The 23,639-nt window shown below is 61.0% G+C and overlaps 2 protein-coding genes across 12 annotated transcripts; both read right to left on the bottom strand.

The window, feature by feature from the left end:
* Window positions 1-10,911: 10,911 nt before the first annotated feature.
* TEDC1 (tubulin epsilon and delta complex 1) lies at window positions 10,912-19,306 on the bottom strand. 11 transcript variants are annotated; one of them, XM_063715772.1, is made up of 8 exons: window positions 18,606-19,300; window positions 18,445-18,523; window positions 17,837-18,039; window positions 17,410-17,565; window positions 16,907-17,142; window positions 16,204-16,302; window positions 12,701-12,787; window positions 10,912-11,529 (listed from the first exon to the last, which is right to left on the bottom strand). In XM_063715772.1, the coding sequence occupies exons 1-8, from the start codon at window positions 18,768-18,770 to the stop codon at window positions 11,385-11,387; spliced, it is 1,170 nt and encodes a 389-aa protein (XP_063571842.1). In that variant the 5' UTR covers window positions 18,771-19,300; the 3' UTR covers window positions 10,912-11,384. The 11 variants fall into 11 exon arrangements, with proteins under 11 accessions (XP_063571842.1, XP_054386583.2, XP_063571839.1 ...); XM_054530608.2 differs by having other exon boundaries at window positions 18,624-19,297; XM_063715769.1 differs by lacking the exon at window positions 16,907-17,142 and adding an exon at window positions 12,168-12,347 and having other exon boundaries at window positions 18,606-19,274.
* A 1,996-nt stretch (window positions 19,307-21,302) lies between these two features.
* On the bottom strand, window positions 21,303-23,222 carry CRIP1 (cysteine rich protein 1). The gene is made up of 5 exons (XM_024231581.3): window positions 22,777-23,222; window positions 21,829-21,923; window positions 21,701-21,758; window positions 21,578-21,623; window positions 21,303-21,430 (listed from the first exon to the last, which is right to left on the bottom strand). The coding sequence occupies exons 1-4, from the start codon at window positions 22,814-22,816 to the stop codon at window positions 21,583-21,585; spliced, it is 234 nt and encodes a 77-aa protein (XP_024087349.1). The 5' UTR covers window positions 22,817-23,222; the 3' UTR covers window positions 21,303-21,430; window positions 21,578-21,582.
* Window positions 23,223-23,639: the final 417 nt, after the last annotated feature.

The following is a 23,639-nucleotide window of genomic DNA, read 5'->3' as shown; positions in this document are numbered from 1 at the left end:
GGGTTCCAGTGATTCTCCTGCCTCAGCCTCCCTAGTAGGTGAGATTACAGGCACCCGCCACCACACCCAGCTAATTTTTTTTTTTTTTGTATTTTTAGTAGAGATGGAGTTTCACCATGTTGGCCAGGCTGGTCTCAAACTCCTGACCTCACATGAGCCACCTGCCTCAGCCTCCCAAAGTGCTGGGATTACAGGTATGAGCCATCGCGACTGGTCTTTTTTGCTTGTTTTTAAAGAGAGGGTCTTACTCTGTGCAAGGTGGAGTGCAGTGGCATGATCATGGCTCACTGCAGTCTCAACCTTACAGGCTCTGACAATCCTCCTGCCTCAGCCTCCAGAGTAGCTGGGAATACAGATGCACACCACCACATCCTGTTAATTTTTAAATTTTTTTGTAGCTATGGTGTGTAGCAGTGTTGTCTGGGCTGGTCTCAAACTCCTGGCCTCAAGTGATCCTCCCACTTGGCTTCCCAAAGTGCTGGGATTACAGGCGTGAGCCACTGTGCCCAGCCTAACCTACAATTAGTTTTTGCAAGTGATATAATTGTGTACTTAGAAAAGTCTTTTAAAATCTAGGCTGGGCACGGTGGCTCTTTGGGAGGCCGAGGCGGGCGGATCACTTGAGGTCAAGATTTTGAGACCAACCTGGACAACATGGTGAAACCCCATCTCTAGCAAAAAATACAAAATTTACAAAAATTAGCTGGGCGTGGTGGTGGGTGCCTATAGTCCCAGCTTCTCAGGAGGCTGAGGCACGAGAATCACTTGAACCTGGGAAGCGGAGGCGGAGGTTGCAGTGAGCTGAGATCACACCACTGCACTCCAGCCTGGGTGACAGAGTGAGACCCTGTCTCACAAAAAAAAAAAAATCTAGAGATAAATTTTTTAGTATTAATAAGTGAGTTTAGCAAGACTGTTTAGACCAGGTCAAAATGCAGAAATCACTTTTGAGTTTCTACAATTTTCAACAGAGTTAGAAAATGAAATGTAAATATGAAATGGGTGTGGGTGTGTGTGTGTGTATATATATATATATGATATATATATATAAGATACATATATATCTTACAATATTTCAAAAAGACCAAATACTGAGAAACAAACCTAACAAAAGAAGTATAATACCTATATCCAGGAAACTGTAAAACATTAATGAACACCTAACCCACAGAGAAGTGTTTGTAAGGCAGAAGAGCCAGCATTAACATTCTAAAGACATCAGTTCTCAAACTGATCTATGGATTCCACGTCATCCCAAGTAAAATCCCAGTAGTTCTTTGCCTAGTATTCGACAAACGGATTCTACAATGTCTATGAAATATGAGGCGTCGAGAAGAGTCCCAGGGCTCCCGACATAGGCGAGAGTGGACAACACACCCTCCCTGCCACACACGGAGCCTGAGAGAGGGCTGGAGTCATGAACACCATGTGGGCTTCCCAAAGGGAAAGAAGGAAGACCCAAGACGAAGATGGACACCAGGGCGGTACCAAGCGGCACACAGGGTGGCAGGAGAGCAGGGTCTTTTCCACAAGTGGTACTGGGACCCTTTTCACGTGGAAAAAACAGAGAGTCAAAACTCATTGGCTGGGCACGGTGGCTCATGCCTACAATCCCAGCACTTTGGGATGCCGAGGCAAGAGGACCAGTTGAGCCCAGGAGTTCGAGACCAGCCTGGGCAACGTGGTGAGACCCCCAGTCTCTAAAAAAATATACAAAAATTAGCTGGGTGAGGTGGTGCACACTTGTAGTCCCAGGTACTCAGGAGGCTGAGTTGGGAAGATCCCTTGAGCCTGGGAGGCAGAGGCTGCAGTGAGCTGTGATTGGGCCACTGCACTCCAGCCTAGGCAACAGGAGACCTTATCTCAAAATAAAATAAAATAAAAAGTTATGTAGCCAAAGCACCCAGCAAGCATCATACTTCATGGACAAACTTTAGACGCCTGCCCTCTGAGACTGAGAACGAGGACGCCCACTGTCACCAGGGCTGCTGGGTGTGCATCAGCAAGACGGCAAAGGCAAACCCTGACAATCACAGCCTCCCCCATGCCAGCCTCACATGCACCCCGCCCTTCCTATGTATCACAGCCCCCACCGGCTCAGCTGCTCTGCTTGAACCCTGATGACGTGCAGGCCAATAACGCCATGTGGTATTGGTGCAGGAACAGCCCGCTGGATCAGAAGGGAGGTCGGGGCAAGACCCCTGCATGGACAGGAGCCGATGTGGATGACAGTGACAGCGTGGACTGTGAGGAGGGCAGAGCTCCCAGGAGATGGTCTTGGGAAGTGGCTCACCCTGTGGAGAAAAACTGGATTCGACATGAGACCACCTGTGGAGATGGGCTGTGGACGAACGGAAGACCTAAGTGCTACAGGGAGACGTGACAGAAGGAAACTGGGAGGAGGACTGGGAGAAGGAAGCTCGTCTTCACAAAATGCTAAGGTGAAAACCAAGAGTCAAAAAAAAAAAAAAAAAAAGACGAATTTGATTATAGCAAAGTTAAAATTTTCTGGGCAACCATAGGCAAATCTTTAACCAGATGACAGAATGGGAGAAGCTATTTATAGTGTGTAAAACCACTGAGCGATCCCTATCTTGAATTTTCAAGGAGTTCCTGCCAGTCAATTTTTAAAAGACAGCAGTCCCAAAAGAAAAACGATCAAAGGATATGACCAGGCAGCTCACAGGGGAGGAAACCCAGAAACGAAGCAAGTGTGTGAAAGATGCTCACGGTCAATACTCGGAGAGATGGAAATTAGACGCAGAGACCACCTGACGCTCTGCTGGCAAACCCGCAAACGCTAGAAAACGCTGAGGGAGGGAGGGCCGGGACCCAGGAGGTAGGAGCTGGGCAGGAGTACAGGCCGGAAGGGCCACTCAGGGAGTCACAGCACGTCCCCGACCAAGGGAAGGACCACAAGCCCTCCTTTTCTGTGGCCTGATCCCTTGGGCCCACCTGAGAGCTGCGTCTTTTGTGTGGCCAGGAGCGGGGGGCAGCCAGGTACCCGTCTGTGGGGAGTGGGGGGGGAATTGCGGAGATGCTCCCCACTGAACGTGTGCGGGAGCTGGAAGCAGTGAGTCGCTGCAGGCGCACCTTAGAGGATGGAGCTGAAAACAACAACAACATTCCATCCTGGCTAACACGGTGAAACCCCGTCTCTACTAAAAACACAAAAAATTAGCCGGGTGTGGTGGTGGCACCTGTAGTCCCAGCTACTCGGGAGGCTGAGGCAGGAGAATGGCGTGAACCCGGGAGGCAGAGCTTGCAGTGAGCCAAGATTGCGCCACTGCACTCCAGCCTGGGCAACAGAATGAGACTCCGTCTCAAAAAAAAAAACACAACAACACTAAGTGGAAAGAAATTATGAAGCCAGGCGCGGTGGCTCATGCTTGTAATCCCAACACTTTGGGAGGCAGAGGCGGGTGGATCACTTGAGGTCAGCCTGGCCAACATGGCGAAACCCCATCTCTACAAAAATACAGAAATTAGCCAGTCATGATGGCACGTGCCTGTAATCCCAGCTACTGGGGAGGCTGAGGCAGGAGAATCACTTGAACCCGGAAGTTGGAGGTTGCAGTGAGCCGAGATCGCGCCATTGCAGTTCAGCCTGGGCAACAGAGTGAGACTCTGTCTCAAAAAAAAGAAATCAGGGGAAAGTTAGGATCAGAGTTCCCAAACTGAGTCACCCCAGGGTGCCATCAAAAGTTTTCGGGGCCGCTACAAAGTATTTTAAGGTTCTGAGGGAAATGCAGGGATACACAACACGTCCGTTACCTCATGAAAAATTCAAGAGAGCCCAGGCCGGGCACGGTGGCTCACGCCTGTAATCCCAGCACTTTGAGAGGCCGAGGCAGGCAGATCACCTAAGGTCAGGAGTTTGAGACCAGCCTGGCCAACATGGTGAAACCCCATCTCTACTAAAATCACACACACAAAAAAATTAGCCGGGCCTGGTGGCCCACGCCTGTAGTCCCAGCTACTTGGGAGGCTGAGGCAGGAGAATCCTTTGAACCCGGGAGGTAGAGGTTGCAGTGAGCCGAGATTGTGCCACTGCACTCCAGCTTGGGGGACAAGAGCAAGGACTCCATCTTGGCCAGGCGCAGTGGCTCATGCCTGTAATCCCAGCACTTTAGGAGGCCGAGGCGGGTGGATCACGAGGTCAGGAGATCGAGACCACCCTGGCTAACACGGTGAAACTCCATCTCTACTAAACATACAAAAAAAAATTAGCCGGGCGTGGTGGCGGGCGCCTGTAGTCCCAGCTACTCAGGAAGCTGAGGCAGGAGAATGGCAGGAACCCAGCAGGCAGAGCTTGCAGTGAGCCAAGATCGCGCCACTGCACTCCAGCCTGGGCAATAGAGCGAGACTCCATCTCAAAAAAAAAAAACAGCCCAGAGTTTCAGCAGTGGGTTGCACCTTCCTTGCGTTGGTGTCTCTTTGCAAAGCTGGTTTCACAGCAGTTGCTGTGATCAAAAGCAAATACCAGGAAAAAATTAATGTGGATCAGAAAATCCAGATGATGATGTCCAATCTAATTAAGGTTTGCGAAAATGTGCAGACCCCAACAGAGCCAGACATGCTATAAGTAAGTAATTACAATTATTTTAATAATTAAGTTAAGGGGTTTTTTTTCCATTTATATGACTTTTTTTTCCCCTAAAACTGCTACTAAGTTGTTAGGACATAAATACTTAAGGCATTTGGCCCTAACAAACAGAACTGTTGGGTTTTTCTTTTGACCAAGAGGTGCTGTAAAAAAATCACGGGGACACTAAGAGTGCCATGAACTGAGAAAGTGCAGGAACCCCTTAGGTAGGATGATGCCAGCTGCTGTCACAAACAGATCCCAAGAAGTGACTGGAGGGAGGGGCTGGCAGTGGCAGCCACATTCCACTAGTTCCTGCACACTCCAGGATCTGCGAGGGCTGCAGTTTCTCCATTACACGCAGGACGGGAGCCGCCTGCCCGCCTGGCCCCGTGTACAAGGGTGACGCCCGGCAGGGCCGCTCAGTAGAAGGCCCCATCCACAAAGGGCACCAGTGAGGCCGTCCTCAGAGGAGACCCTGGCCCACCTGCATTGCGCTCTCAGCTAAGACCCCTCGTCCACGGGCCCAGGGTGCTGGCTCTACTTCCCAGGACGGGCCTGCTGGTCCCTCTCCTTCGGGATAAGCGTTAGGGTGTCCGCCCTCCTGGGCTGGCTTCTCCCAAAATCTCTTCCTGCTGGTGCAGTCCTGGGGCCCAGGCCTTCTGCAGCCAGGCTCAGGTCTCTTTGGCAACTTGATTCTATCAAAAACCAGCAGTGGGGCCAGGCACAGTGGCTCACGCCCGTAATCCCAGCACTTTGGGAGGTCGAGGCAGGCGGATCACGAGGTCAGGAGATTGAGACCAGCCTGGCTAACACCGTGAAATCCTGTCTCTATTAAAAATACAAAAAATTAGCCGGGCATGGTGGCACCCGTCTGTAGTCCCAGCTACTCAAGAGGCTGAGGCAGAAGGATCCTTTGAACCCAGGAGGTGGAGGTTGCAGTGAGCAGAGATCGCGCCACTGCACTCCAGCCTGGGTGACAGAGCAAGACTCTGTCTCAAAAAAAAAAAAGGGAGGCATCTCGCCAGTGCCCCGCAGCCTCCCACCTAGCCACTCACCTGGCAGTTCTGCCCCTCACTGTCAACAACCGCGCCCTAGGAGGATGTTCACAGCAAGGTCCTGGCCCTTCGGTTAACGGAGGGATGTTAAATTAATAGGACTTTGTGGCTAAACGGCTCTGGAACTTCCTGTCCTCTGGGGTCACGAGCAGCAGGTTCTTCCCACAGGAAAGGCCCCGAACTCCCTCCCTCTCCACTGCCCTTTGCTTCTGCTCCCACGCCAGCAAGGCCTTGCTCCAGCCCATCTCCTGGGGTGACATGGAGCCAGGTGCATACGGCCCTCGCCAGTAACACCCAGGCCTTTCCCTCCCTCTTCCCTGAAACCACAGGGCTGGCAGTGGTGTGTCTGCTTTCTAAGTCACTGGAGCACACTCTGATCACAATGCCGGCTTCATGCCAGGGCCCCACCAGCCTGGCATCCCCACCTCCCAGGGCTCCACCAGCCCAGGGCATCACCAGCCCAGCGTCCCCTCCAGCCAGGCGCCCCCACCAGCCCAGAGCTCCTCCACCCCAGTGCCCCACCAGCCCAGTGCCCCCTCCAGCCTGGTGGTCCCCTCTGACAGCCCAACCGGCCCAGCGCCCCCACCAGCCCAGGGCTCTGCCCGCCCAACATCCCCTACCAGCCCGGCACCCCCGCCAGCTGGGTGTCCTCTCCAGCCTGGCGCCCCCACCAGTCCGGCACCCCCTCCAGCCCAGTGCCTCCCTGAGCCCGGTGCCCCCCAACAGCGTGACAAGCCATGGGTCCCCCACTTCAAGGCCCAAATTTTTTTATTAGCTGAGGTCGTGGTAGCTGCTGTACCACCACACTAAGTGCGTCTTTTTCTGTAGTTTTGATGCTGACGTCTTGCCCATTCCTCTGCCCCGACCACCCAGCTGCGTGGAGCGGCCCCCACTCTCTGTGGATAAAAGAACTTTCTTCCTACAAGACGGCCATTCCTGCATCTGTGTGTTACCCTCCCTGATTACAACAAATCCTAGGCTCATTTTAAAAAGATACAGGCCCCACATTTAGGAGGCTGCAGCCCAAAGCCCTGCAGCTGGCATCCCATGTCTTCGCTGCGGTTTATGGCAAGACCCTGGAGACCTGGGGAGAGCACAGCCCTGGTGTCCTCCTCCGCGGACAGCGGAGGATGACAGCCCCTCATCCCCCGCTGTCAGGCATGCAGCCCCCACTCCAAGCGTGATCTTCAGCCCCGGCCCTGTCCCTCAGCAGCACAGGTGATAAGCCCCTCCATCCGGAAGCACTGTCTTTACTTGGCCACCAAGACCCCCCACTTGCCTGCACCCCCCACTTGCCAGCCATCCCCTCTGCCCTGCCTGTGCTCCCTATCAGGCCTCAGACCCAGGCCCCTCACCAGCCCCGGGCCCACCGCACCCGGGGGCCCTGCCCTGCCCTGCCCTGCCTCTCACCCCGGCTGAGCCCACCCACATCCTGGGTTCTCACATTCCATTCTCCAGCCCCAAATTCCAGGTTCACGCAGCCAACTGCCCCCGACACCCACTAAGATGCCAAGATTGTGAGCAGGTCAGAGCCGGGCTACCAAGCAGCGGTGCCCACCCCAGCCTGCCCAGCTCTCAAACCACCATGGGCCCAGCCACCACAGCTCTTTACATCACACCCACAACCAAGAGAGCGGCCAATCCTGTGCCCCAGTGGGCCAGAACCCACCTAGTCCAGCTGTCCTCCAAACCCACCTTCTCTGAGTCACAGAACCTCCCCACCAGCAGATAGGGGCAGAAGCCTGGGCCCTGCCTACTCTCAGCTTGTGCCCCCCTTGTGGCTGAGCCCCAGCGGGCACCCGTGTCCTCCAGTTGTGAGCACTTTCCTCTATGGTGTTTGCTCTTCCCTCTGGGACGTGGCCATGGAGCCCCTCAGAATGGCACATATTAGGCACCACGTGACTTCAGGTAGACTGACTGAGGGACCAGCCCAGCACAGCCAGGCAGGAACAGGCAAGCCAGGCAGCGAGAGGCCGGGCAGGACACACTCCGACCACTCTGAGGACAGGGATGGCTGCAGAGCCAGTGCAGGCACACACGCAGGGCCACACAGCTGGAGGCTGAGCCCAGGCAAGGACTTCAGAGCCACCAGCCACAGCCACGCCCAAGGCTATGGGGTAGACAAGGGCAGTATGGACTGAGCTGTCAGGGTCCCCATGAGATAAACAGGAACCACTCAGAAACACTTCTCTCCTGCCAGGAGCAGTGGCCTACACCTGTAATCCCGGCACTTTGGGAGGTAGAGGCAGGCAGATCACTTGAGCCTGGGAGTTTGAGACCAGCCTGGGTGGCATGGTGAAACCCTGTGTCTACTAAAAATGAAAATACAAAAATTAGCTGGGCATAGTGGCACGCACCTGTAGTCCCAGCTACTCAGGAGGCTGAGGTGGGAGGATTACTTGATCCTGGAAGATCGAGGCTGCAGTGAGCTGATTGTGCCACTGAGTGACAGAGCAAGATCTTGTCTCAAAAAAAAAAAAGAGAGAAACACTCCTGTCCAACCAAGGCTGGACTTCAGAGGCCACAGGACACGTTCCCTGGGCATCCAGGGGGAGGTGCAACCACCACAGGCCCCAGAGGTTGTGGTCCTGACCTGGCCGGAGTCCCAAGCAGCCTCATCCCTCAAGGCAGGGTCAGCCAGGACCAGGTGAAGGAGCCCGGAAGTAGTGCCGAAAGGGAAGCAGAGGCCGGGAGGGCTGAGCCAGCCAGAACAGAATAGGAAAGCGTATGAGACACTGCACCTCCATCTCATTAACTGGTTTTTCTTTTTCAGATAGGGTCTCACTCTGTCGCCCAGGCTGGAGTGCAGCAACAAGATCATAGCTCACCTGGCCTCACATAGCCTTGGTCTCCAGGCTCAAGCGATCCTCCTGTCTCGGCCTCCCTTCTATGTAGCTGGGACTACAGGCACACACTACACCCAGCTGCTTTTTTTATTTTTTGTAGTGGTAGGACCTCCCTATGTTGCCCAGGCTGGTCTTGATCTCCCAGGCTCATGCAATCCTCCCATCCAGGCCTCCCAAAGCGCTGGGATTACAGACATGAACCACTGCATCCAGCTGCACCACCTCTTAATAAACATTAGTTTTGGCTGGGCACGGTGGCTCACGCCTGTAATCCCAGCACTTTGGGAGGCCGAGGCGGGTGGATCACCTGAGGTCAGGAGTTCAAGACCAGCCTGACCAACACGATGAAACCCCATCTCTACTAAAAATACAAAAATTAGCCGGGCATGGTGGCGCACTGCTGTAATCCCAGCTACTCAGAAGGCTGAGGGAGGAGAACTGATTGAACCCGGGAGGCAGAGGTTGCAGCGAGCGGAAATTGCACCACTGCACTCCAGCCTGGGTGACAAAAGCAAGACTCTGTCTTTAAAAAAAAAAAAAAAAGTTTCCAGTTTTGTTGAAGTTTATTACACTTTCCAGTGAGCGCACTTGGTCTCACGTGCCAGGTGACCTCTGCTGTTTCCTGTGAGGGCATCTCCGCTTCCGTCTTCTGGGAAGCAAACTGCACTGTCCTTACACAGACGCTGGCTCGTCCAGGGTGCAGGGCCCTACTGCCCCAGCCAGGCCGACACTGTGGGCCTCCAGGCTGTTCTGTGGGTCTGGGGCAGGTCGCAAGACAGAAGGGAAAAGCTGCAGCTAGCCTTAAGACAGGAAGTCTATGGGAACAGAGAGGATGGGGGACTTGAGGATCACTCGGGCTCCTGAAGGCAGGGGAAGGAGGCAGGAGAGTGTCAGAGAGGCAGTGTTGTGAGGACCTCCATGCCTGCTCTGAGCTGGGGGCCACACAGCCCTGCCTGCCCATCCAGCTTTAACCCTGTGGACTGGCAACCCCGGACCCACAGAACAAGAGGGTGTGACTTCAGGCGACTCGAGCCACTGCATGTGTGATAACAGCTAGAGCTGAAGGCCAGGGCCCCATCCCTGCTCCATCATGACAGGCAGCACTAGAGCACCCTGCCGGCTTCCCTCCCACGGGCCCTGGCCTCTCAGGCCCTCTCCACCGTCAGCATCATGGGGGCACACGCGCACCCAGGACTTGGACTGCCCTGAATTCACGCATCACATCGAGAGGTGAAAACTCCATGACAATAAGCCTGCTTTTGTGTTCGTAAAAATCAAGTCCCCCAGGCCCATGAGAGTCCTGGTTCTGTGGCAGTTTATAAAAAGCAGGGCTTCAAGTGGACTTGCTCCCAGCACAAGAAGAGCCCTGTCTGGCAGTCGAGGGTTGCTGAGAGCACAGGGAACCTTCAGAGGCTGCAAGTGGAGGAGGGTTGAGGTCTGAGTGCCTGGAACAGAGCTGGAACCAGCAGGTGGAGGTGGCAGGAGCCCTTAGGAGGAGCTGGCGGAGGGGCCGGAGGGTGGCGCAGGCCAGGGAGCCTTTGCACAAAGCCCGGTGGCCCACAGGAGGCCCAGCTGCATGAGAAGGTCAGAGATATGTTCCTGAAAGGGATGCTTTGCTGGCCACGGCCGGGTCTTGCCGGTGCTCCTGGGGCCCATGCACTGGATGGGGAGGCAGGTGGTCTAGGTGTGTCCACCCCCGGGACCAAAGAGGCCGACAGGCTGAGACTGGAGCTGGAGCCCCAGGTGTGCGCTGTCGCTCAGGCACATGCCCCAGTGAGAGCATGTTCTGGCAGGGGGAATGGACGTGGCCTTGGAGCAGGGCCGGCAGAAGCCTGGAGGTGGCCCCACAAGCCCCATCGTCTGCCCACCTCAGGTCAGAGTCCAACAGCCCCAGAAGAGAGGGGAGCCCGGCGAGGCAGGCAGGACTGGAGGCCTCAGGGCCACCTGTGCCTGCTGGTGGGGGGCGGGGGGGTGCCATGAGGCCAAGCCTCCTTCCGCCAGGCTGGGGCACGTCCCCCGGCCACAGATGGCTCTTTGTCATGGCTGAGCTGAGCTTGCTGGGCAGCCTCTGGAACAAAGCCCCTCTGTCCATGCCCTGCCTCCCCACCCGGAGCACCACCTCCCGGGAAGGAGCAGAGCCCCGGTCTCCCATCCGGCGCACCCACCAGGCACAGCCATGGCTGGAGGCGGGGGCAGCTGTGCTCACAGCCCAGGGCCTGGCCCACAGGGGGAGCCCAAATGAAGGGGGGCGGAGCCAAGATAATCCCGCTCCAGGGAGGCCTGTGCCACCTCCCCGTGGTCCTGCCACTCACCAGTGCTGGGGTATGCATGTCCTCCAGCACCTGGCCAGCCCTACACTGGCCACCACTGCCCAGGGGCTCCTCAACGCTCCCACCCCCAAACAGGGAAACCTGAAAGGGTGGCAGGGAGAGGGCCAGCGGCAGGAAAGCCGCTACAATTTATTTCCGAGTCCCCTCCACACCACCAGGCTGAGCCTGTCACGACCTCCTCAAGGGACCGGCCATTCCTGTCCCCAGTGCTGCTGGCCACAGGCCTGGGCTCCAGCCAGAGTCAGCCCAGCCCCACCCCTGGAGCGAGCATGTGACGTGGGCTCTGCATCTGCATCGTCCCTGCGGCCACCTGGCCTTGGAATCTGCTCCTCTAAGACCCAGCCAGGCTGGGCCAGGGCAGGCTTCCCACACGAGGGCCCTCAGCGTCCAGGAGGCGGGATCCAGATGAGGCCAGGCAGGGCTCCCACCAGCCTGGCCAGTTCCTGCCGACACTGTCCCTGTAGTCGACGTAGCACTGCCTCCAGGCAGGCCTCCTGGCTCCTCAGCGTCCTGATCACCTCAGCTGCCCGCAGGTCCCGTTCCCCTGCTGCCCCATCCTCTCGTCTCACCAGCCGGTGTGGCCCATGGGGCCGGGCCGGGCCACTGTCTTGCTTCCAGCACTGCTGTAGAGCTCCCAGCTCCTTTTCCACAGCCTCCCGAGAGGCCCGCCGCGCAGCACTCCACTCTGGCCCCCGTCCACAGCCTCCAGCCTGCATGGGAGACAATGGCAGTGGCTCTGTCCCCCCAGGACACTGGCCTCAGGCCCCCTCGGCATTCCCTGGGCCCAGACTCGGGTGTGGGCGCTGCAGGCATGCAGGAAACGCCCATGCTCTTCAGAGAGGCTTACTGAAGATTTTAAGGGGAAAATCATGCCTGCAATTTAAGTTAAAACTCTTCAGAAAAAGAAAATAGATGAAGCCAACACAGCCCCGTGTTCACAGCCATGAACCTGCACAGGTAAGAGGGCGGCTGTGTTTGGGGTGGAGACCCAGGTGGCCACCAGGAGGTTAGACGGGTCCCGGGCAGGTGTGGAGGAGTGACTGCCACCGTGTGAAGGCACGTGTGGGGGAGGGATGGGAGCAGCAGGGCCCACGCAGCACGGGCTTCCCTCCCTCATGCAAAGAATCAGAGAACAGACCTCCAGCAGGAGGGGCGGGGGCTGTCTCGCAGCAGCTGCGGCTCCTCACCAAGTGCCCTCCCGCTCCCTCAGAGTGCGTGCCTATAAGTGTGTCACCTGCCATGCTTGATCAAATGCAACTGTAGGATTCAACAAGTCCAAAGTGCCCTCAGGTCGGCCATCCCCCGAAGGTGGGGCTGGGCTGGTGCCCAGAGCGAGGCTGGCACTCACCTTGGCCTCCCAGGCTGCCCGCCTGCGCTCCACAGCCTCCCGCAGCTCCTCCTCCAGTGCCTGCAGCTCCCGCACTACCAGCTCCAACTCGCCACCCCCACGCTCAGGGACCCAGGGCAGGAAGGTGGGCTGTGAGGCTGCAGCAGGCACCTCTGGGGCACAGGTGCCCAGGACCGTGTCCTACAGAGACCCAAGTGAGACAGCGTGTACCAAGCCAAGGGGACAGAGGGACAGAGGGCACAGAGGGCAGTGGTAGTCCCCTAGGTCCCACAGCGGGCTGGATGCCACCATCTCAGCAGCTGTGACGTCCAGGGAGGCACAAAGGCCTCACTCTAGAAGGCCATGGAGCTGAGGTGGGGGCAGCACTGGGCCTCCCCAGAAGGCGAGCGGAAGTCCTAGAAAGAGCCTACGCTAGGTCTGTGGCCTCCCTGAAAGCCCCTCTTCCTGTCTGGAAAACAGGAAGATCCCCAACGCCCCACCTGGGGGCTGCTGTGGGAAGGGATGCCAGGAGAGGGATGCACGGGCTTCCTCACCATCCACCGCCAGAAGACCAGCTCAGTGTGCCGCCACGCCAGGACAGCCTCCAGGCGCTGGTTCTCACGCTCCAGAGTCTGCAGCAGCTGGAAGGCAAACAGCAGCTGGGCTAGAACCTCACACAGGACCCCATGGACAGACAGTCGGATGGACAGCTGGACCCAGCACCGACACCCGGCCCAACGCCTAGCTCACGCCCCGCCTCTGCAGCCCTCCCCTGCCTGCGCTCAGGTTCTCTGGCCAGAGCGATGAGCAGGGCATCCTGGTGTGGTGTGGACGCCACAGCCCACCTGTCCTTTCTGCAGTGCAGGGCAGCCCCCAGCCAGTGCACAGCCAGGCCCTGCCTGCCAGGCAAGAGCTGGCCTCCCTCTCTGAGGACACCTGTTGTCCCCCACACCAGCCCCACTGCCAGTCCAACAAGGTCAGGGACAGAGTCCAGGTGCCTCTCAAGCCTAGACCTCTGCCCCACAGCCCTCACTGAATGGGGGCTGTAACCGGGGACTGCAGGCGGACGGGGAGGCCCCAAACGAAGGAGCAAGCCAGGCTCTGGGGGAGGGAAAACCCATCCCCTGTAACTTCAGGGACCCCCTAAGGCAGTGAGGAGTCTGCCTGGTAACCTAGGTGGCAGAGAAGGCAGAGCTGAGCCACACCTGACATTCCCAAGCGAAGGGTCAGCAGGGCCAGAAGACCCCGCCCTGCCTGCCCCATGGGCACAAAGGTACCTGCCCACAGTGTGCCCACAGACAGGCGGCGGGAGAATGGCCAGGACACAGCAGCTGCTCTGCCCACACACAGAAGGCCTCCCAGGTTCGCTCATGGGCTATCTGTACCAGTGACCCTGGGCCCTGGGGCAGGGGGACCCCTGCTGGGGACAGGCCCTCTACACCTGAATCCTGACTCACTCTACCCCTGCTTCCCCTGGGAACCCAGAGTGTGGAGCAGGCTGCAGGGGCCTGGGGCTCCAGCAGTGGGCTGGGGGGCACATAGGGATGGCCTTGAACACCAGGCCCAGCCCAGCCCATCTGGGGCAGAGCAGAGCAGAGGCAGGCAGGCCTGCAGTCAGAGAATATGAGGACAGGGAGGTCTGTGGGCGGTGTGGGAGCTGGAGCAGGCTGGTGCCAGGGGCTGCAGCCCACCTGCCCACCCAGGCAGGCCACGAGAAGAGCAAAGACCTCCACCATGGGGACAGCCGCTTAAACACACCTGACAGAAGGCAATCACCACAGTTCCCAAGAAGGTAAGGGCCAGGGGTGGGAGCAGGCAGGAGAGGAGGGGCAAACACACCCCCTCACCACCCCTCCCACCCACCCCCAAGTCCTGCGCTCTCCACTGCCCTGCCAGCCTCCCCCACTTACTGCCCTAAGAGGGGAGAGCAGGCTGCAGGCTGAGGCCCCACCAGGATCCAAGGGAGCTGCCTAGTCACCCGGCAGCAGACCTGGCTGCTCACATACCAGCCATAGGTCATTCCAGAAGGTTCTGGGACCCATCCCAGGAGTGCAGGAGGAGTGCAGGCACTTTGGGTAGGCCGGGTCCAGGTTTTGGGCGACTCCCGCTCCAGAAGCCTTGGAAGGAAGCCGGCCATGGCCCCAGTCCACCTGGCCAGTGCCACACACAACTTCGGGGAGAGGGCGGGGCCTCACTTCCAGGCCCCCCAGCCCACCACAGAGGGTGGTCCCACAGAGGCACTGGGCAGGAGCAGGCTGGGGCCAGGGCAGCCTCTGCTCTGCCCCAACCCAGGGGTCCCAGGGGCCAGAAACCTGGGCTTCGCTGAGCCGCCTCTACAAGGGAGGTACGGCCAAGGGCAGACCAGGACGCCCAGATGCTGCCTCAGCACCGCCAACGCCAATGCAGACTGACTGGGTGGGCGCCAGCCCGGCTTCAGCCAGGGACACAGGCCCAGCTGGCATCAGAGGCCAGGCAGGCAGGCATCAGGGGTTGGGCCCTGTAAGCCCATGAGTGAGGCATGCAATCCCCCAGGCTTGGGCTGCAGAGCTGGAACCCACAGGCCCTTGCCATGAGCAGGAAGCCCCAGCAGACACAAGACTAGGGGCCAGGAGCCAGGCCACCCGCCTCTGACCCCTACGTCCCCCTGGCCGGCCTGGGATGAGGTACAGGGGCCAAGTCTCTGGGGTTGGAGAGGGAAGAGGCAGAGAAGGGGGACTGGGCCTTGAAGAAGAGGTCACACCAGCCCTGAGCCTCTGTCCTCCTGCCCGGCCATATGCACTTGGAGCAGGACAGTGCCAGCCCGTCACTCAGGACGGTACAGAGCCCAGCCCAAGTGGTTGGCTCATGCCTGTAATCCCAGCACTCTGGGAGGTCGAGGCAGGTGGATCACCAGAGGTCAGAAGTTCGAGACCAGCCTGGCCAACATGGTAAAACCCTATCTCTACTAAAAATACAAAAAAATTAGCCGGACATGGTGGCAGGTGCCTGTAGTCCCAGTTACTCAGGAGGCTGAGATAGGAAAATCACTTGAACCCAAGAGGCGGAGGTTGCAGTGAGCTGAGACTGTGCCACTGCACTCCAGCCTGGGAGACACAGCGAGACTCTGTCTCAAATAAATAAATAAAATAAATAAAAAGAGTGGCAGCCAGCCCTGCCCTATCCCCTGAAACCAAGCCAGCCAAGAGGAAGAAGCCAGTGATGACAGGCGGGCAGACCCCCAGAAAGAAGGATGAGGATGGAAGGCCAGCAGCAGGGTGAGAGGAAGCGGCCACCCCTGGGGAAGATGCTTGGGGCTAGGTCAACCCTAACACTTGGGTCAGTGCTCCAGCAGCCCCAGTCAGAGGAGGATGCTGTCTGCCCAAGGTCACATGGCCACCTGGGGCTCAGAGCCAGGTTTTCCTCCAGGTCTATGCTATCCAGGGCTCAGGATCTGCCTGGGACCTCAGAGCCCCTGTCGCCTGGGGCAGGCCTGCCTAGAAAGCGCCGTGCCCCCTGGGTGGTCCGGGTGTAGCAAGCAGAACGGGGCCTGCAAGTCTCCAGGGCCTATGGAGCTGGCTCCAGCTTGGGAGGCTCGGTCCAGCACACCCCATGTGGGCCCGGCGTTGGGCTCTGAAGGGCAGTTGTCCCCTCCCACAGTCAGCCCTGTGCTCAACCCTTCACCCAGTGTGGGCTAGCCCCCCACACCCCCAGGTGCCCCCTGACACACCAGGTGAGACCTGCTTGAGATGCCAACACACCAGCTCACACCTGAGATCTGTGTTCCTTTATTCCAACAGCCTGCCCTTAGCCAGCTGCCGGCCCAGCCCAGGCTCCTGCGTCCTGGGCCCCCACCCACACCACGTCTTGATTTGTGGAAGGGAAGGGTGAGTGGCCCATGAGGTTAGGAGAGGCCCAGAGGACCTGTCTGTCACCCAGGCTGGCAATGATCAGTGGCGGACATGCAGAGACACCCACCGCTGGAGGCCCAAGAGCTGCCCCGCCCCCCCACGCCCCACCTTGGGCAGTCCCCCTGCTGCACCCCCCAGCCCACCCCCCGCAGCAGCTTGCCCGCCCTCACCTGCTGGCCTCCCTCTGGGTCCCTGAGCATCTCTGCTTCAGTGACAGACAGATGGCCAAGGCTCTGGTCGCTGTGGCAGCCGCGCGTGTACAGGTGAATCTAAAACAGTCAGTGCAGACCCCGGGCTGAGTGGGAGTCAAGCACCTCCCCCAACGCTGAGTCTCCATGAGTCCAGGGAGGTCGGCCATCAGAGCCCACCTCACAGATGAGGAAAGAGGGCTCAGAGAAAGCCACTCCTTGCCTGAGGTTGGTGGGGCTGGGCTGGGTGCAGAACAACCGTCACCACCGCTGGGGCCTCCTGCAGGGGGGCGCCAGGCAATTTCGCTGATGGCCTCCCCACCCCGCCCAGCTCCCAAGCAGCAGCAAGATTGGAGTGGGGTGCCCTGGCTTCCCCAGCAGCATCGGGGGAGGAACAGCCTCTGGACAGGCACAGCAGTTCAGCCAGGCTCACAGTGGGGACATGAACGACTGCTTGTATCTAGGGGAATGGGGAGGGCTCCCCAAAAAAGGGAGGCTGGAAGGTGGCACAGAGGGTCACAGGTAGGCACATAAGTAAGCGGAGCAGCTGTTGCCAAGGCCAGGCCTGACGGGGTGAGAGGTCCCTGGGAAGGCCAGCTGAGCAACAGACCCTCTGCAAGGGTGGGATGGGGGGGTCTCCAAGGAGTCCCGCAATGGTGGGAGCCCGCTGCTGCCACAGACCCACCTGTCAGCGCTGGCCTCACAGTGGACATGCCGCTGGGTACCTGTGCCCCTGAGCCAGCCCCTACCACCTTCAGGACCCCACAGGAGCTGTCCACCCTCCAAGTCAGCCCCCACCAGGATGTGGTGGGAGCAGGGGCTGTCTTCCTGCCCCTCCAGTGTCCAGGAGGGAGTGGCTTTCACGGCACAGACCCCATCCCACTGTTTAGTGACACAGAGCCGGAAGGCCGCTGGTAACTTCTGGGAACAAGAAGGCAAATTCTGTGAGTTCTCTGACGCCCGTTTCTGCCCACCATTGCCCGCCCCACTGGGCTCCCTGCCCAGCCCTGCCCCCTACAAGGACCACCTGGAACCATGGGCTCAGGCTCTGGGTAAGCCCAGGGCAGGAGGGCCCACATCCAGCCAAAAGCCTGTGCCGGGCCTCACGGGACGGGCTGCAGGGACCGGCAGCTGGCAGCCTGTAGCACAGGACGCAGCCCCTGAGTGGAAGCCCTGTGCCAGCTCTACCTTGCTCAGGAGGGCGCACTGCTCCTGCTGACTGGACACCAGCTGGCGCCACCGGAATTGCAGCTTTCCCATCAGCCACTGCACACGGCGGACATCCACAGGACCCTCTGCTTCCATGTGGGGTGCAGGTGGGCCAGGGCTGGCCAGGGCCTCACACTGGAGAGGGGCAAGGGTCAGGCCCTGCTCCCACCCCACCCTGCCCCCCAGGAAGGACCAGGATGGAGACGGTAGTGGAGGCACAGCCAAAAACAACGGGTGCTCCCTGCACAGGGAGCCTCTGTGCTTTCAGCCAGGCAGCTGGGTAACCCTTCACGGGACTGCCCTGAGGAACAAAGCAGACACAGAGGGGGCTGACCCAGGCCTGCCCTTGCTCTGGCCCCAGGAGTTGAGACCAGGGCTGGCTCGGCTCACCCTCACCCACACGCACCTGGCACACAGTCATCTCGTCACCCAGAGGCACTCGGGCCTGGGCCAGCATCTGCTCAGGCACAGGTCCTCGGGCCAAGAGCCAGGACAGAGCCAGCAGCAGCTCCCGACTGCCCTGCGAGCCATCCTCAGGTAGTTGTGCCAGTGCTAGCCTCGGGTAGCCCTGGGAGCATAGTGCTGACTTCACCAAGTGGGCTTGGGCCTCTAGGACAGAAGACCACCACCTTAGGGGGACCACCCACCTGGAGGTGACACCACCTGGATCCCTCCAGAGACGCCCACAGGTCACTTGAGCAAAAGCTCAAGGCCTAGTTCAGAAGAGATGATAGTGGGAGAGCTGCAACTCAGACCAGGATAAGGAGACCAGGGGCCAACGGGGACGTCCCCAGGGCTTTGTAGGAGCAGAAACCAGTGCTACCCAAGGGGGTGGAGCTAGGGCCGTCAGGGGGCGTGGCTTATTGGCGAAGGCGGAGCTTTGAGGAGCAAGCGGGGTCAGTGTTGGGTGGGGGCTAGAGCCTGCCGGGGCGGGGCTTACTGGGGAAGGAGGGGCTTTACAGGAGCAGGCGGGGCCCGTGCTACCGGGTGGGCGGGGCTAGGAGCGGGGCTTACCCAGGGCGAGCGAGGCCAAGGCGTTGCCCACAGGGAGTGGCGAGAGCACACGGAAGAGGAGCTGCCAGAGCGCAGAGGTCTGCGGAAAATAAAAAGTGGGCGGTCAGCGGAGCCGGCCCAACTCCCTGCGAGGGCCCGGGTCCCCCACCCGGCCCGGCTGCCCTCTGCGCGAGCGTCACCGCCTCCGGACGGTCGAACTTGGCGCGGCGGAAGATCTCGGGGCTGGGTCCCGAGGGCAGCGACCGACTCAACGCGGCGATGGCCTCAGGCAGGGCCCCGGCCCGGGCCCCAGCCGCGGGGTCCACCCGCTGCCGCCGCCTCCCCATGCAGCCAGCACCAGCCTCTTTCGGATCGCCCGCCGCCGCCACGGCCCGGGATCTGCGTCCAATCACCGCACTGGCTGGGTTTAGTGCGGCGGCTGGGACCTGCACCCAGTTACCGCTCCGGCTGGGACCTGAGCCCAATCATGGCACGGGCCAGGTCCAGCGCCCAATCACCGCGCCGGCTGGGACCTGCGCCCAATCACCGCGCTGGCCGAGACCTGTACCCAATCACCGCGCTGACAGGACATGCATCCAATCACTGCGTCGGCAGGGACCCGCCTTCGTGGCCAAGCCCAATGAACGGTTCCCCTGGAGTTTGAGTGTAGTCTATTCCGTCTCGTGCGGACCCACTTCCGGGCTCCTGGCAGGGCGGTCCACCCTTGCAGGCTCAATCGTCACGACACCCGACACCCCGCCTCGCTCAGACCCCACCCATCAGCGCCTCACGCCCCTTGGCAACCTAGCAACCGCCGGGCGGGAGCGCGCAGACTCCGGAGGCCGCCCTGTGGGGCTGCGTACGCAGCCGGAGCTGACGAGCCTCGCCCCATCGCGCCGCCTTCCAGGCTGGGCCGCCAGGAGGCGCCCAGAGCCCGTCGCGCCGCACAGCGCCGACCCCAGCGCGGCCGGCCCCTGGCCCCTGGCGCGAGGTCCCGGGCATCTCCCCCAACCCGAACGCGCAGCCGGAGCCCGCGGCAGCCTCCTCAGGCGCTGCCGATCCTCGCCCGCCCGCCGCAGCGCTTCCCTCTGCCGCCGCCACGGAGCAGCCCGGGAGGAAGCCGGCGCATGGAAGCAGCTGCTGCCCGGGCGCCGCTGAGCCGGGCCCGCGTGCACTGGCGGCCCCGAAAGGCGCGGGCCGGGAGGAACGTGGGGCTGTCTGCGGGGATAGAAGGTCGGGCTGGCTCCTGGCCAGCGGCGCCTCCGGGCATTCGTGAAGACCCCGGGCCGCGTGTCACCGGGGCTGTTCCCGCGATGCCCCTGCACCTCCCGGGGCTGCGAGGACGGCGGGGGAGGGAAACTCAGTCCTCCCTAGACCCCTAGTCCTGGCTGGCCACGCCCACGAGAGGCGCAGCCCGAGGGGTCCCGGCCCCACCTTCCTCCTCGGCCCCCTTCGCCCCCGACCTCCTCTTCCAGGCCGCCCTCCCGGCCCCGCCTCGGGGCCCCCACTCGGGCAAGCCCCTCCTGTCCCTCCTCGCACGCCCTGCGTCCTTCCCCGCCCGCAGCCTCCTTCCCTCCGGCGCATCGCGATCTCCTTCACGGCGCCAGTAGGAAGACTGCGCTCGTCACCCCGCCCACGCGGGTTCCTTGAAGCTAAAGGGCCTCCTCCTCGGAGCGCCTACTGCACCTGCCGAGCTACAGGGCGGCGGGAGCCGGGGGGATGGGAGCAGGAGGTGGGGAACCGCGGCGCCACAGGAACTTGGCAGGAAGCGTGGGGGAGATGGCGGAGCACCTCTGCGGCCTTGTTCAGCGATCTCCCAACCCCCAAGCTTGCGGATTTTTCTCTGCACCAGGGGTCGCTGTCTCAAAGAGCTGTTCCCTCAGCTCCACCCACCATCGTCCACCCAGAAACCAGCCTCACCTCAGCACCCCCTGCCCCCAACCCATCAAAAGTGCTGTGGCTCCCAGCTCTTGGAATTCCAGGAATCCCCCAATCACCCCCACACACCCTACCCTGCGGGCCACCCTAGACTGCCCCCACAGCACCTGTCGAGCTGAGCCTGCAGCACGCCCACCACAGCCCTAAGGCAGGGCCAGACCCCTGGGCTCTTTTAAATCAGTGGGTGTCCGGAGGGGTGGCCTTCTGCCAAGGCCGGAATCTAAGTAGCCAGTGTGGGGAAGGGGGTCTCTGAAGGTGGCCAGTCAGCAGCGGCTGGCTGAATTGACAAGGGAGTTTCCAGAAGGCCCCCCAGCCCCTGTGCACGGCCAGTACTCAAGTTCCCCACTGGACGCCGGGCCACTGGGTAAGTCCCTGGGCACAGGGTATGTGGCAGATGAGGACGCACATGGGGCAGTGGTGTCTGGGTCAGGGGCAGAGCAGCCTCATCAGGCCCTTGCAGAAGCTGGGCCTGGCCTGGAGGGGTGGGGAATGAGGACAGGGTTGGGGGGTGGAAAGGAGGAAGGCCAGGAGTTCTCACAACTCCCCCAGAGCATCTCAGAAAGGGAGCCAGCATGAGCTGATTCACCCTCTGACCCGAGGCCAGCCTCGCCCACCCCCAGGCCTCTCAGCCTGCTGAGCCTTTGGCTGGTGGCCTGCAAAGCCCCCCTTCCCCACTCCCAGAAGGCCAGGAGGGCTCAAAGGCACTTCTGAGGATCTGGGAATTGTAGAGGCGGACTCAGAGTGCCAGGGCTGGGTGTGGGCTGTCTAGGGTGGCCTGGACTCACCCTGCACAGGGAGCCCTGGCCTATGAGACCCTGGAATGGCCCCCTGGGAGGGGCAATGGGCAGCAGAAGAGCAGGCGCCGGTGGCAGAGCCTGCAGCCAGAGCCCCACTGCAGCTCCCTCGGCACTCCCCAGCACACACGCGCATGTACACACACAGGTTTTCCAAGTGTTCAGGTTTATTGGAGCATTAGGGGCTAGAAGGGAGCCCTGGGCATCTGGGGGCAAGGCCTGGCATTTGCCTGGACAGTGGCCCTGCAAGCAGCCAAGGATGGGGTCTCCACCACCTGTGCAGAGAGTGACAGGCACAGACATGAGTGCAGCGTCCACGGCCTCCCTTTGGGCCCCATGAGTGGTCAGGCCTCCCTGGGAGGGGGCATCCCCATCCCGAGGGTGGAACCAGGGGGCAGGATAGGGGGTGGGGTCCTACCTACCTGGTTTACTTGAAAGTGTGGCTCTCGGCTCCACCCCGCCCAAAGCCTGCAGAGAAGGTGGAAAAAGTCAACAGGCTGGGGTGGAGGAGGCTGTGGGGTGGGGCGGGGAGGAGGGGAGCATACCTTTAGGCCCGAACATGGCTGCGTAGCAGGGATGGTTGCAGTAGGGTTTGCCTTCGTGCTGCAAAGAGAAGGGCCGTAAGGGGATGCCATCACCCCTGGCCCCTGCCACCAGGGTGGGTCCCACCTACCTCAGCGTGGCCCCCAGAGGTCAGCGTCTTCCCACATTTCTCACACTTCAGGCAGGGCCGATGCCAGTCCTTGCCCAGAGAGGTCACCCTCTCGGCTGCAGAGGCACAGACAGGCCCCGGTGAGACGCTGCAGGACGCGGCACCCACCCACCACTGGCGTACCCGCCTCTTGCAGCCAGCTCTGCCCAAGGCCCTGTGCACTTGGGCCGCATCCGCCCAGCCTGGCAGCCCACCCTAAGGTCTCAGCACCCCCCATGAGGGGGCATCTCCAATCCCCAGAGCCGATACAACCAAACAAAGCGCGGGGTCGCTGGTCCCCGGGGCACTCTCGGGTGCGGCCGGGAATCTTGCGCCTGAGGGCTGGGTGGGGCTGGAGGGCGAGGCCGAGGGTCAGGGGTCGCGGCTTAGGTCAGCAGGGCCTGGGCCTGGCTGCCTGCTTTCAGCCCCGGGCCTCTGCGGTGGCAAGGGTGGAGCCTGCGAGAGCCCTTCTCGGCGGGGACAGGGGTGACTTCCCACTTCCTCCCTCCCCTCGGGGCTCGCGCGCGCGGGGCAGGAAGGCTGGCGCCCCGGGCGTCGGTTTCCGCGTCTGTTTCTACTTAGCGCTAGGGCGCGCGGCCCCAGCCCGGCGTTCTTTCCAGCCCTGCGGGTCCCACACCCAGGGCGCGCCCGAGAGGAGACGGCAGAGACCGTAGGACCCAGAAACGGGGAGGCTCAGAGCGAGAGATAGCCTGCCGAGCACAGCAAGACCGCGAACAGGCAGAGATCGCCAGGGCCCTCGGACGCAGGGGCCTCCACCCTCATCCCGGGGCAGGCGGCGGGCCAGGCTGAGGCGTCTGCAGGCTGGGCCGCCGCCCCGGGGACCCAGCGCCCCCGGTCCTCCTGAGCGGCCCCCAGCCCCGTCGCCCCGTCGGCGGCGGCTCCTCGCGGGGCTGGTGTGGGCGCGCTCACCGAAGTACACCTCCTTGTTGCACTTGGGACACTTGGGCATGGCGGCTCCGGGTCCGGTGCAGGCGGCAGCGGCTGGGGCGGTACGGGCTGCAGGCGCGAGACTGGGTGGATCCGGCCCGGTCCGCGCCTTTCAGGGACCCCGGGACCCCGCCCCTTGGATACCCCGCCCCTCGCGCCCCGCCCTCTGAACCCAGGACTTGGACCCTGGGGACCTCGAATCTAGGCCCAGGGCCCAAGAAAGATCATCTGGTCCACCCCCGCCTTCAGGCAGGACCCGGGCCTGACTGAGGACGGAGCGCGGGGGGCAGGGGGCCATGGGGACTTACTGAGGGGGCGCGGCTCTTTAGGCGAGTTCAAGCCGCGCCCCTAGCCCAGCGCTGTGGTGTCTCCCGGGTCCAGGCTCCGAGGCAAAAGGTTCACCCGCAGCAGGAAGCGCCGGTCCCACCCCCAGCCCTACCCCACCGGCACCCGCCCGAACCCCAGATCCGCCCGGGCCAGGACTGGACCAAACACCACTAAAATGCAAAGAGATGCAAAGCAGCCCGCGCGCTGATCCTGCCCTCCCCAGAACGGAGGGTCGGGGACAATTGCCAGGGAGCCCCCGCTGTTACCCCCCACCGAGGAACCCACTCTGACCTTCCATCCCACGCAGGGTTAGGAGGTCGCCCCTGTCAGTCCCCTCACTCCCAAGGGGCGTCCCCGCCTCTGCTAGCTCCCCTGACCTCCGCTGCTCTGGGAGTTCCATCGGACCGCAGCGGGAACATCCCTGGGGAATTCAAAAGCGGGGACTCCCAGCGAGGGGAGCTGTAGCTTGAGGACCGATCGGCTGCGGGGGCTGGGGTTTCGGCCGGCAAAGGAGAGTT

Source organism: Pongo abelii, chromosome 15 (assembly GCF_028885655.2).
Source record: "Pongo abelii isolate AG06213 chromosome 15, NHGRI_mPonAbe1-v2.0_pri, whole genome shotgun sequence".
Taxonomy (NCBI): Eukaryota; Metazoa; Chordata; class Mammalia; order Primates; family Hominidae; genus Pongo; species Pongo abelii.
Note: the sequence above shows the minus strand (reverse complement) of the source record. Positions and strands in the feature narration are given on the sequence as shown.